We start from the raw sequence: 13,820 nt of genomic DNA, 5'->3' as shown, positions 1-13,820 counted from the left end.
TGTAAAATGATTTTCTTATGTTGTATTTTTTGTATTTATTTTCTCTTTTAACAGGTACTTTTTGTCATTGTTGTCTATCCATAACTGTGTTGTCTGTATGCCCTTGCTGCCCTTACCCTCCACCTGTGCATTATTTTGATGCGCATATTATCACCCTCCCCTCCCCCCCCCCCCCCAAAAAAAAAGAGAGAGAGACCATAAGCCTCAAACAAAGCCTTCAAGTGTGTGAAATTTCACAATAAAAAAGAAATGCTACTTAACTGAAACCTTTGTACACATTAATTGATTTAAATTCATTATTTCCCTCTCCTCTTGAAATTACAGTAGTAACCTGCCCAAGCTTCTTACACTTAGCACTATGTATCTACAACCAGATAACTCTTGTGGCATACCAAGAATAAATTATATGCACATACCTTCCTCATAAATCATTGTATCTGTTAGTAAAAACTGTATCAAATTCCCTACAGTAGTTCCTGAGATTAGCCTTCACGTACAGACAGAAAATTGCAGCAAGGGACTGTAATTTAGTAATTTTAGTAATATATACGTCAGTCTCAGATCACCTAGAAGACAATGTGTTTTCTTAAGCATGCTTAGTCTGTGTATCCTTATTTTCGATTTACCACATATGGTGGGATTGGCATCATCATTAAACAAGCTACGTATTTTTACAATAGACTACACTTGTGCAAATATTCTTGAAAAATGGTACTGCTATTAGTTACACCACATTATTCTCTTAGTTCATAGAATGGATGTTCCAGAAACTAGCTGTAATCCTTAACTTTAAATTTGTTTCAGGAAGGGGACAGTAGAAAATGTGAGTTTGTTAAAACAGAATACATATACTTTGCATTTGGGTTGCTCTTATTATATACTGCAACGTAAATGTTGAGGTTACATTACCTTTCAGCAAGCATTAAGTTATATAGAAATTGCCTTGTAGTCAACCACCATCAGTGTTGTTTTACAATGAAAGAAAGTTTTATTTGTACGTTCATACAGGCTGTTGTCTTTCCATTTTCACTTAACATTTATACTTTCCCCATTACGAAAAATGTGAAACCATCTTTTTATTTTGTATGTTCATCTGTAATGGAAGTTTTTCTCATGAAATATGTTGTTTCTATGATTTATAGTGCCTTTTTTCCATTAGGTATATCAGAAATTTTATAACTCTTTTTTTTCCGTAGGGAGTTTTGCTTGTCTTACCTATGTAGAATTTCTCCTATTTGATTTCTGAAGTTCATTGATAATATATCTGTTTGTTTCTGTGCAGTCCAGAAGGAGTGCCACGATTATTTGACCTCATTCGTGTAGAGGATGAACGTATACTCCCAGCATTTTACTTTGCTTTGGGAGACACTTTGTTGGCACATGACTTGTTTCAAGCTAATAGAATTGCTTTCTATGGAGGCCTGCGCTACAGAGTTGTTACTTTGCAAGGAAATCTTGTTGAAAAGTCAGGTAATATAAATTACATCTAGAATAAATTATACAAATGAAAAATGTAACATGTGAAGCTCATCCAGAAAGTAGAGATACATGCATAATGAAAATGGTCCCCTGTTATCATCCCCTCTTATCTAAATGATGTGCCACACTAGGTCTCACTTTCACAAGTGGTGTGCTCAAAATGAGAATGTACATAGTCTCTATTTGATAGCTGAGGATTCACTATAAACAGCACTTCATTCTGTCACCAGTCAATTGATGGGCACGCATTGTGTACAAAAATAGTGTGATCATTATAAATCAGTATATGAATTACTTAGTTTCCTGAGACGAGTAACACGTGAGACAAAGCAAGATTGAAATAATTGTCATCAAGCATATGAACTAAAGGTAAATGCTTAAACATAAAGCAAGCAAAGCTCTTGTGTTCTGGCCCAACCCTGGGATTGAGCAACTGCTGTGTCGTCCTGAGCCAGTGACATCATTTGGATGCGGTATGGAGGAGTGTGCTCTCAGAACAACAGTCTTCCAGTTGTTGTTGTTGACTTTCTAGACCATGAAGCTGCTACTTCTCACCTGAGCAGTTCCTCAGTTGGCATCATGAGGCAGAGTGAACACCATCCCACTCCTCCCACCAAGGAAAAATCTTTGACATTACTGGAAATTGAACCCGCATCATCCTAATAGCAGCCAGGCATGTTAACCACTTAGCCGTGGAAGCAGACAAAAACGTAAATATCATTGCATTTAATCAGTCACAACTTGCATCTTAAAGGATGTTAGTATAAGTGATTCAATTATGAAATATTGCAAAATCATTAGATCACTACTGAACAGTAATTGTCCTGGCTGCAAAGATATCACTAATAGTATATCTTAGCAAATAATCACATAACCCTGTGGTTATATACCCAAATCTTAAGTTCCACTGTTTTAAAAACGTTTTGAGAAAATACCATATAACGGAATACTTAACCTTTTCTTTTCACAAGATAGTACCTTCTAAATGATGTCACATTTTCCCTTGCTGATAAGATTTTTCTGAGTTAAACGAGAACCATGTACTCATCAGCAATTTCTGTGACCTATCCCAGTTCTTCTTGTTCATAGTAAAATGCAGACAGAGAAACAAAAGTGTTATTGTATAAAAGACATCCCTTATAAGAATGGTGTCTTAGCTCCTTGTATAAAAAATAGTACAGCAATAACACACTTGTAAATAAAAAGAAATCAAGTATGGGTGAGCATTAAATATTTTGTCACTCAAAGATGAAAACCTAATTACTTTCGTTCTTGTTGTACATAACATCAAAAATATTAAACATCTTTTCAAAGTTTTATTTTTCCTTCATCTTTTTCTGCTTTGTTTGTGTGACTTGGCCTTGTTGTTGTTTTTCTCTTCAGCCCGTCCTGTGCAAGCTGCTTCTTCTGCATGACTTTGCGTTACACTGTATAATTTGTATTTCATAGATTCTGTCAGAAGTAATCTTGTGGATGTAGAAACAAGTCAAAGATGTCACGTGCAGTTCCTCCCTCTTACTGTAGTTAATAAATAGACACATTGCTTCTGTATCAGTGTCCACATTTCCATATAGAGTAAAGTGGTTATTATTATTGTCATGATTCATATTTTCATATACAGTAAAGCTGTTAATATTGTCTAACTACCTGACTTTTACAGCTTCTACTGTTCTTTCACTATGCATATATACAGCCACTTTTCTTTACCGAAACTCAAATGGGTCTCTCTTTACTGACTATTATTCTATTAGAATGAGTTAGAATTGAACAAATGTCTGCTCTAAATTAATATGTGACTAGGTCTCACATATTCACTTCCTAATAAAAGGTATCAAGAATTTTTATTCACTACTGATCATTTTAGAGTGAAGTAGGCATCGACATTTGAGTACAATACAGGATGTAGTAATGCATATATATTAATAAAATAAACTAACGTCAATGAGCTACAGTATAATATTAGAAATAGTTATAATAAATTACACTACAGAAAAATTTCTAATAGCTACTATCAATAAGCTATACTGTAATACAATATGGTATAAACCCTGTGCATAATAATTGGACAGAGCATACAGGACATAATTATACAAGACATAACCACAGCACACAATAATAAAATAAATTATAGGAAAATTTGATAAATGCTAGTATCTTCTTCAGGCCGCTCAAATAATTCTGTAATGTGGTAAAATGGTTGCTCTGTTAGCCAGCGGTATCACTTAATTTTAAACATTTTTGGAGCCATAGACCCAGCATAGATTGGTAATGTGTTGAAAATTTGGAGTGGGCTCATGTTGTGTGAATTTTTAGTTCTTGCTAACTTGGGCTTTGATATATCTAAATTAGCCTTAGTTCTGCTGCTGTGTTCATGAATTTCCCCTTCCCACAGCCCCCCCCCCCCCCACCCACCCCTACCTCTCCCGAGAGTATTGTCTTTTTAATTATGTAATTCAAAAACTAATAACAGTCTGTACCTTTAGAATTTGAAAATTTGGGAACAGCTTTTGTAATCAGCAGATGTGATAGTACTCACCTGGTAATAGGGCTCCAGTCAGGTCCATTGCAGATGAACGTTTCCTATTTCACTAACCAAGTTTAAAAAATAGTTTTTAATTTCTCAGGATCGAACAGAGCTGCCCGTGTGCCTTTTGATGTGTCCCTTTGTTTTATTATTTGCCGTGCTGCCTTTTGTTTATTAGGAGCCCTTTCTATATAGTGTTCCACTACTAGGAGAGTTTTTTTTTCCAGAAGGAGCTTAGCTTCATAGAATTTTTTGCATTTAAGATGACCTGTTAATGTGTTCTCTTTGATTTCTCGCTATGTGAAAAAATGATTTCATTCGCCTTTTAGTTTCTAGCTGAGTGAAATTGTAAAATGGTGCTCATGTTCTGTACACTGCTACAAATATCCAGCCTCAAGATTTTCTTCGCTGGTGAATTTTATTTTGCTTTAACTTTATGATGTAAGTCAATGGATAAAACCTAGCATCAGTATACTTAAAGATATATTATTGTGGCACTGTTCTGAACAAATTAGAGTACTCTATCTGATCAAAAGTATCTGGACAACTCTGTGTAATGCAGACCTGACCACTATATGTCACGAAAGGTGGACCCACAAGTATAAAAGAAGGCGGGGAGTATTGTGTCGTCAATAGAGAAGCTATAATTAGAGATTGGGTTTGTCAGAAGGGCTCAGTGGCTTTGAACGTAGACTTGTCATTGGATGTCACCAGAGTAACAAATCCATGAAGGACATTTCAACCCTTCTAACTATTTAGTAAAGGTAAAATAAGTGAAAGGATTCATACTAGCTTTTGGGCCCTAGCATACATTCACACACCCACAAATACAAATGCACACACCCATGGCCATGACAAAACTTTTGCTAGAAAAAGACCTAGTGCTCGAAAGCCACTGTGAATGGTATTTTCTGTTATATGTTTCTGTGCTTGAAACAGCAATCCACTATAGTTGAGTGGTTCCCTTCATTTACTTTATGTAATGCTCCATCCTGGAATTTCCATTAAAGCTACTCAGTTGATTATATGTTCCATAGATCATGTGAATGATCCTGTAATTGAAATGAAATGGAATGAGTCAGTTTACAGGACATGTATACATGATTAGTGTTAACATTAATGTACATATTTTTTAGTCCTACTTGTGCAATTACATCTCTCTCTCTGTCTTTCTTTCTTTCTTTCTCTCTCCCCCCCCCCCCTCTCTCATTGACCCCCCCCCCCTTTATTTTTTACTGGCTACCAGTTTCTAAATAAAAATCTTTCTTTCTTCCCCCCCCCCCCCCCCTCTCTCTCTCTCTCTCTCTCTCTCTCTCTCTCTCTCTCTCTCTCTCTCTCTCTCTCTCATTGCCCCCTCCCCTTTTATTTTTTACTGGCTACCGGTTTTTAAATAAATATTCATCCATGAAATAGGAGTTCTGCCTATCTGACATGCATACTCTTTGTCATTTCTTCCAGTTTCCTCTATCACATTTCCCAAGCACTTGACACTCTACACCTTCTTCAATTGTTCACCTTCAATCTTTATTCCACTAGTTAGTCATTAACAAAGAATACTATTTACAGTTTACCAATAAACACTATAATGTTCACAAATATTGAAACTACAGTCGTACTTTGCGACGATTTGCTGGTGGTATGGCATTATGCATTTCGCGGCAACAATAATTGGCAATAGGTTCTTCCTTCAGTAACAAGCAGTTTGTGTTAGCTTTTACCATGTGGTACTCTTTTTCCAATGATCCATTTTACCAATTCATCTCGATTAAACCTTGTACTATGTGACCCGTACAAATGCTCGCTCATCAATTTAGATTGCCTTGTTGCACTTTGGATATCACATCGACAATGCACTTAATTGTGCATTCCACCATAGCCACTTTGCATCCATTCTCAACCACTGTAAGCTTGCAAGTCCTTTTACTCTCTGACTGTGCATGCTCATTTCTCAATGATGTTGGCATTTACAAATTAAAATGTATCGGTTATGTCATTTGCACAACTTGGTGGGACCGCTGATACTGAATAATAAATTTCTTCATCATTCTGCTTGGTATGTACCAGCTAGTTAGTGTCACCCATTGTCCAACCCTATACTCTGCCAATTTGCCTGCAGTTTATGACAGCAGAATCTGGTGATGGCAGCTGGCTAGTTGTTCCTGGTGCGTAGACTGGTGTGGACCTTCCTTCAGGTAGCCACTGGTGCTGACTGAGAAAATGCACCTAAATTTGGTGGTATTTACATTAGCCACATCCACTATAGTTTCTGCAACAAAAGCAGTAGCAGTCTTGCCCTCTAGCCAAGGCATCAGGCCCAGCCATTGAGCAACCATGACATCATTCTCCAGTTATTCCATATCAGCAACTTCACAGTCCGGGTGTCAAAATCTCTCCTTTTCAGAAGTCCTGTCCAGTGACTTGTGCATTGTCAGTTTGCTGAATATTGGTTCTAGCATACCGAATGTGTGTTCTTGTAACATGGAACCTAGTTACTGAGGTGGCCTGCAATGCCCTCTGTAGGACATCAGTTTTCTGAGTCATCCACAAGAGCCATCTGCTTCACCACACCAGAAAATGCTGCAAAAACATAGTCAAATACCTTGGAAAGATCACACACACACACACACACACACACACACTAAAACTTGTGATATTTTATTATTTAAATTTGTAAACTGCCAAGTGAACTGTTGGTGATGTGATTTTGAAGTTGAACTATGAAGTAACAACCACAGCTAAACCAAGACCAGGCAGACCTCATGTACTGATGGACAGAGACCATCAAGCAATGTGGAAGGTAGTTGTGAAGGCTGTGTAACAGTATGGAAGTGTTTTCTGTGGTTAAGGCTTGGTCCCTGATTGCACTTAAGAAAGTGCTGAATGTGGAAGGATAGGAACACATTTAACAGTATTGTGTGCTGCATACAGTAGAGAAAGAGTACAGAATGATGATTGTTTGTATCAACATGACAATGAACCCTGTCGTAAAGCAGCATCAGTGAGGCAATGATTCGTAGACAATAACATCCTGAAATGATCAGACCTGCCTGGAGTCCTGACCTGAAACCAGTTGAACACCTTTGCGTAAGTTAGGATGTCTACTTCACTGCAGACCCCAGCGTCCAACATCAGTACCTTCTCTGGTTTCAGCTCTTGATGAAGAATGAACTTCTATTCCTTCACAGACATTCAACCACCTCATTGAAAGTGTCTTTAGCAGAGTTCAAGTCGTCATAAAGGTGAAGGATGGTCACACCCCACGTTAATGTCAACTGGTAGGTGTCCAGATACTTTCGATCAGATAGTGTGTATCCAGTTTCATTTGTTGACAGTGAAGAGACAAGCATTGTTCTCAGCACTAAAGACAGTGCTAGAGTTTTATAACATCTTCATTTACTGATTTCTTTTATTATTATTTTTTTTTTCATAATTTCAAGGCACAATGACAGGTGGAAAAAGGACAAATAGACCTGTTGGTATGGGAGAAACTGCAACTGCTACCACACACACTGTAACGTGGAATGAAATTTCAAGAATAGAAGAAGAATATGTTCATGTGGAAAACCAATTCTCTAATCTTTGTTCATCTTTGGAAGACTTGGAGAATACCATTACCTCCAAAGAAAGGTGGTTACAGTCGGCAAAGTTAGACATCTGCAAGCTAAATGAAGACATACAAGTGAGTACACCATGTGAATAAATAAGAAAAAGATGTCTAACACAAATATTTTCCATCATCAGTGAATATAGAAAACTTTTTTCTTGATTAAAGTAAATAAACATTTCACTTCTTGTTGAGTGGAAGAGCTGTAAATGACAGACATACTTTTCAAACTGAAAGTTGCTGTATCTTTTAAATAAAGGTACGTTGATGTCATATGGTACCATTTGCAGGGAAATCTTAAGCAGTAGTTCCATTGCTCATAGCTATGCTACCTTGTGAAGCAGAATACAGTTTCTTAAGTTGACTGTATGGTATAGATGGTTGTGATATGTGCACAGAGTGGAGAGTTGTATTTATCTTCATATTGATGAATAATTGTTTCTCAAAAAGAAACCTTCCAGATGAAATAGGCATTATTCTCCCTGTCTTGTTGGTTCACTGGAATCAATACTGCACAACTGTCTCCATTTCCATTAAGCTTATTTCATAATTTACCAAACCAAGAAAATTGCTTGTGGAAGCAGATGAAAGCAAAGAAATGAAAATACATGATCAGATGCCAAGTCCTTTAGATTTATGTAGACCGATTCCAGTAGCACCCCTGATTAACACCAATTTCAAATAGTCAACCATTAAAGAGTTTATAAACTTGGTCTACCATTAAAGAGTCTATAAACTTGGTTAATCGAACAAAATACTATAAATGATCTGGTTGCCATTTTTGTTTCTGTGCTGAGCTTTGAATTTGTGTACAAAGTAAGTTTTACTTAGTAATCATGAACTTAATTGTTCTGATACCATCCCCATCGCTTGACTGACATCCCCTTGTAGCAACAGAAAGAAAGAAAGAAAGAGAGAGAGAGAGAGAGCAAAGATTCCAGTGTCTAGAACTATGGCACAGTTATTCAGTGTGCAATAAACACAGATTGAATGGCCCCAGAGGTACCTCAGACATTTATACATCTAAGAAAAAGCATCACAGATAATTTAGTGGGGCTTACATATCTATAAAAGAAAATTGAGAAGTCACACAGTCCAGGAAACACTGGCCATCAATCAGTTTATTTCATTTAATGTAAATGGATTGATAAAAAACATTTACTCACCAAGCAGTGGCAGGGGAAAACACACACACACACACACACACACACACACACACACACACACACAAGGATTTAACATGCCAATACCTTTCATCCAAGTACTCCTTGACCATTGTCATTCAGAATGGCTGCTGTTGGGTTGCTGGTATACCCTTATATATTCTAACAGCAAGCTGTGACATCACTGTCACTCACAATGTCGCCATATATGGGCATTCATTGACTTTGAATTCAATGCACCCACTTCACCCCTGTAATTGCTGGATTTCACTGTACAACCAGTTAAAGATGGGGCAGATCTTAGGACCCTGGAGTTTGCAAAATACCTGGCAAGTGTGGCCAGTCTTACGTCAGACAAACAGTGCACACTGGAGAACAACACTACTCCAAAAAAAATCTGCTTTAGCTGAACATGCTCATGGCAGACGCTAATAGTTTCTAGGACAATATACATTAAGAAGTCATTGAAATAAAAGTCATTGACAGCACTCTTAATAGAACCGGCTGCCTAATGCTGCATGGGCTACAGAAATTGCAAGGTTGAAACTGGCACATCAAACTCAGAGCCAACATATGCCCATTGTGCATACAAGGATGTACCAGCATTCCACTAGCAATCATTCCATGCTATGATAGCCGAGGAGTACTTGATCAGAAACTCATGGCATTTTGACCATTTGACACAGTTGGAAACCCAAAAGTATTTTATTCAATGTTACCACTATGTGATTCTACATTCTTATATAAACTAGTTTTCTTGAAGGGGAAATTCTAATTCAATGTTTTGAAGACATATTACTCTGCAGATTGGATACGTTTGAAGAAATTAATTATAATGTCTTTAATGGCACAAGTTGCTATAGTTGGTTTACATACATCCAACACGTAGCTAATCTGTATGTTGCTCACTTCATGTCCTATGCATATCGATTATGTTGCTTCTGATCATACTGTGCTGTTTTGTTCTATTTTATTTTTATCTCAGCATACTTCAGTATATGTGAATGTATTGACCAACAGGATTGGCCAGCATGTGTTTATGGTAGCTATTGTATCTCTTCCCAGGTACTGGGATGGAATACATCTTGTGATCATCTATAGTTCTATTTGAATGTTTTAGTTTTAAATATTGATTTTTCATGAGACACTTGTTCATTGTCTTAACGATGGTTCTAAATAGTTCATTGTGTAACAACTTTCGGATTTTATGTTTCTGTAGTTACCACTGTTGGTGGACATGATGTACTGTACTAGTTTAGCAGTATAAGATTATATTCAGCTTTAACAGTCTTTGCTGCTGACATCATTGTGCCACTGCTTTCTGCCCCAGGTGTTACGTGGCTTCAATCATAGGACAGTACTTGATGTCATTGAGATCAGCGATAATCTTCCTCCTCCTCATCTGAAGGAGGTCTTTGGTGACTTTTATTATATGGGCATTAGCATATGGTGTGAGGCATGTTTCTGTTCATAATGTTTCAGCTTCTAATGAAGTAGGCATCATCAGAGACCAAAAACTCAGGTAATAATATAATAGTTTCAAATTCAAACAAGCACAGCAAGCCAAACTATCTGAACTTGTTTGAGTTTGAAACTACTATCTTGGTCTTTATAGCCTCTGATGATGTCTCCAGCATTAGGACACGAAACATTAGGCCCAGATGCCTGTCTTCAACGGTAACTTAATGCTTACATAACAAAAATCATCAAGGATGCATATACTGGTTGTGAAAGCCTGTATTTTATGATCAAGGAGATCTGCCATTGTGCAGAAGAGAGTGGGACACTCAATAACAATCATGTGACTACAAATCAGCTGTATGCAGCCATTGGGTGACAGCTGAAACATTGCTACAGACTCTGATGTAATTTTCAAACAGTGGGACTCGTGGTTGGTTGGTTGATTCTCAGGAGGGGACCAAACAGCGAGGTCATCGGTCCCATTGGATTGGCGATGGATGGGAAGGAAGTCGGCCATGCCCTTTCAAAGACATCATCCCGGCATTTGCCTGAAGCAATTTAAGGAAATCACGGAAAACCTAAATCAAGATGGCTGATTGCCGGTTTGAACCATCATCCTCCAAAATGCAAGTCCAGTGTACTAATAACTGTGCCACCTTGCTCAGTGAGATTCTTGGTTAAACTGCTAAGTGTAAACATGAATGTCTCCAGTGGATTGAAACCTGTAACACAGCCTGGATATTACATTTTGTAGATGCAGTGTCTAGCTTTTCATCTGTGTTCAGGCCACCGCCAACTTAAGATTAAATCTGTGTGCTGTATCAGAAATCAAATCTGGTCTTTTAGCGTAGGTTTTGCACTCAGTGCCCATACTCATGAATATTTAAAGATCTAGTTTCATGCCTCAGTCTGACACACTGTTTTATATGGTCAGGGAGTTCCATAATAGTGAAAACTCAGTTGCAGAATGGATTATTCATTTCGGAAACAATCCCAGGTTATGACAAGTGTTCTGTGTCATTACCTCTTTTTTGCCACCAATACTTGTCCAGCAAGGTATGAATTAACACCTCTCTTCAGTTTTCAAAGAAGGTAATAGATGTACTGGCAACTAGATACTTTGAGTCAGACTCTGAGCTGTGCTTGTTTGTCAGTTGATAAGATTGTTGTCCACAAAAATGTAAGCTGTAGGTCCAGTTCTTGATGCAGGTAAAAATTTCAGTATCATTACAAAATAAAAGATCAGTTCTTCATTTCTTTGATTGTCCTACTCTTCAATTTTGATTCAGATAGTGTGTTCCTGGCACATTCCAGTGAACAATTCTTACCCATCAATTGATAATACTTTTGTGCATATGCTAGCATAGTATCAAATAGTTTGTTAGCAGGTCCATGCCCTCATTAATCATTACTTCCAGGAGGTGCAAGTGGCTCTGCACTAAGGCATTTGTTACATGCTACAGCGTAACACTGATAGTATTTTTCATGTCATGCCATGATGATTTGTGTATTGGCCACAGGTAAAACATAGAACTGTCATTAACTCAAACCCAACTTAATCTCTTGGGCCAGCAATCAAATCAGCCAACTACTGCAGTTTAAACTGTACATTTCAGAGGTTATGATGATGCTCTTGTATTATTATGAAGCAAAACCAGCCAATAAAACCTATTGAGTGTGATTTCTGGCTGTTCTGAAAAACTTCAAACTTATCTCAGAGATTGGTTTGATTGTTTTGTCTTCCTGCAACTCCAGGAAAAACAAGCAAGCTGTGGTGGCAATTTACGTGAAGGAAAATATAGATTTTTCTACCCTACCTGACTTAACTAGAACAGATATTGAAAAGGATTGTGAAATTGCAGGTATTCACTTCAACCTGGTTATTGCTACAGTTTACCTTTCACTATCTGGAAATTTTCAACTTTTCCTAAACAAAATGAAGTATTTGCTAAATAAAGTAAATAAAATGGTTTGTGAGTTGATAATCTATGATGACTTCAGTATTGATTTCCTCACAAATAATAGAAACAGAGAGGCCCTTCTGAACCTTGCAGCATCCTTCAATTTAACTGCTGAAGTAACAGCTGCTACTTGGATAAAAGAAACTTGTGAAACAGCTTTTGATCAATTTCTAATCAAGAAAAGGTTTAAAAATTTACAATGCATATTAGGCTTCAAAATGAGAGGCAGTATTAGTAACAACATGTCTTATAAGTACCACATGTAGAAGGTATAATCAGGATAATGTAAACTACTTCAACAGCTTATTACAGAAAGAAAAATAGTCACGGGTTTACAAAATTAATGATATAAATAAAAAATTCAGCACATTCATTGATACAATAACCCATTTCTTACAAAATTGCATTCCCACTGAAAACTGTAATAATAAGAGGGAATTCTAGAACAAACAGCTGGATCACAAGTGGAATAAGGGTTCCATGCCAGAAGGAAAGACTACTTCATGTAATATGTAAATCAAAAAATTCCTCACTTTAAAAACACATATATTATAAAAATACTACAAAAGTAATAAGAGTAGAAAAATAATGCATAATGATGAACACACTTATAATTCAGCTAATAAAGTGAAGGATATATATATATATATATATATATATATATATATATATATATATATATATATATATATATATATATATATATATATATATATATATATAATCTGGTGAACACAGACCATCCTGCAAAAATATAACACAATCACAAAAAAATAAAAAAGTAAGAAACCCTTTAAAAGTAGCCAACACATTTAACAATTTTTTCACAGGTGTTGCTGATAATATGATACAATCAGACTTACATAAGAGCACCCAAGCCAATGAATATAAAATAACTGCTTGTAGAGGGTCAATGTACATCAGTTCTATCTCACAAGATGAAGTAGCTTATGCAATGAAAGAAGTGAAAAATTCCAACTCTGCAGGTATTGATGGTGTCCCTTCAACAATCTTAGAGAAGAGTGCATCAAACCTAAGTGAAGTACTTACACACTTATGCGATTGCTCATTCCAGGCAGGCACTTTCCCTGGTGTACTGAAAATATCTAAAGTCATTCCAGTATATAAAAAAGGTGAGAAAGATAATGTAAATAACTACAGGCCTATCAAAATTTCCTCCTGCATTTCAAAAACATTAGAAAAACTTACGTATGACAAATTTATAAAATTTGTAAATAAAAACAGTATCTTATGTGATGAACAACATGGAATAAAAAATAGAAGGTTGACAGCAACTGCTATTTATGAGTACATCAGTTCCGTATCAAGCCTAGTGTACAAGAAACAGGAATCAGTAGGAGTATTTATTGACCTTTCAAAAGCTTTTGACATGGTGGACCATAAGATTTGCAGCTGTCAAAGCTTAAAAATACAGTATTTGATGTATCAGTTCCTTCCCGAGCAATCGTAAGAAGGCAGTGTGTATTAAGCACACAAATATCCACCTAAAAACTGTATCTGAACACTTAACAGACTATAAACAAATTAAATATAGCGTACTCCAAGAATCAGTCCACAATGCTACTGAAAGAAGACACCAATGAGGAATTACAGCAATCAGTAAACAC

At 36.6% G+C, this 13,820-nt stretch overlaps 1 protein-coding gene across 1 annotated transcript in view; it reads left to right on the top strand.

Annotated features, from left to right (window-relative positions):
* LOC126235852 (structural maintenance of chromosomes protein 4-like) overlaps window positions 1-13,820 on the top strand; it is a 329,466-nt gene that overhangs the window by 208,868 nt on the left and 106,778 nt on the right. The window contains exons 12-13 of the mRNA XM_049944717.1: window positions 1,283-1,470; window positions 7,441-7,682. Of these exons, the coding sequence (XP_049800674.1) occupies window positions 1,283-1,470; window positions 7,441-7,682 (430 nt within the window). The remainder of the gene's footprint in view (window positions 1-1,282; window positions 1,471-7,440; window positions 7,683-13,820) is intronic.

The sequence above is a fragment of the Schistocerca nitens genome, chromosome 2 (genome assembly GCF_023898315.1).
Source record: "Schistocerca nitens isolate TAMUIC-IGC-003100 chromosome 2, iqSchNite1.1, whole genome shotgun sequence".
Lineage (NCBI taxonomy): Eukaryota > Metazoa > Arthropoda > Insecta > Orthoptera > Acrididae > Schistocerca > Schistocerca nitens.
Note: the sequence above shows the minus strand (reverse complement) of the source record. Positions and strands in the feature narration are given on the sequence as shown.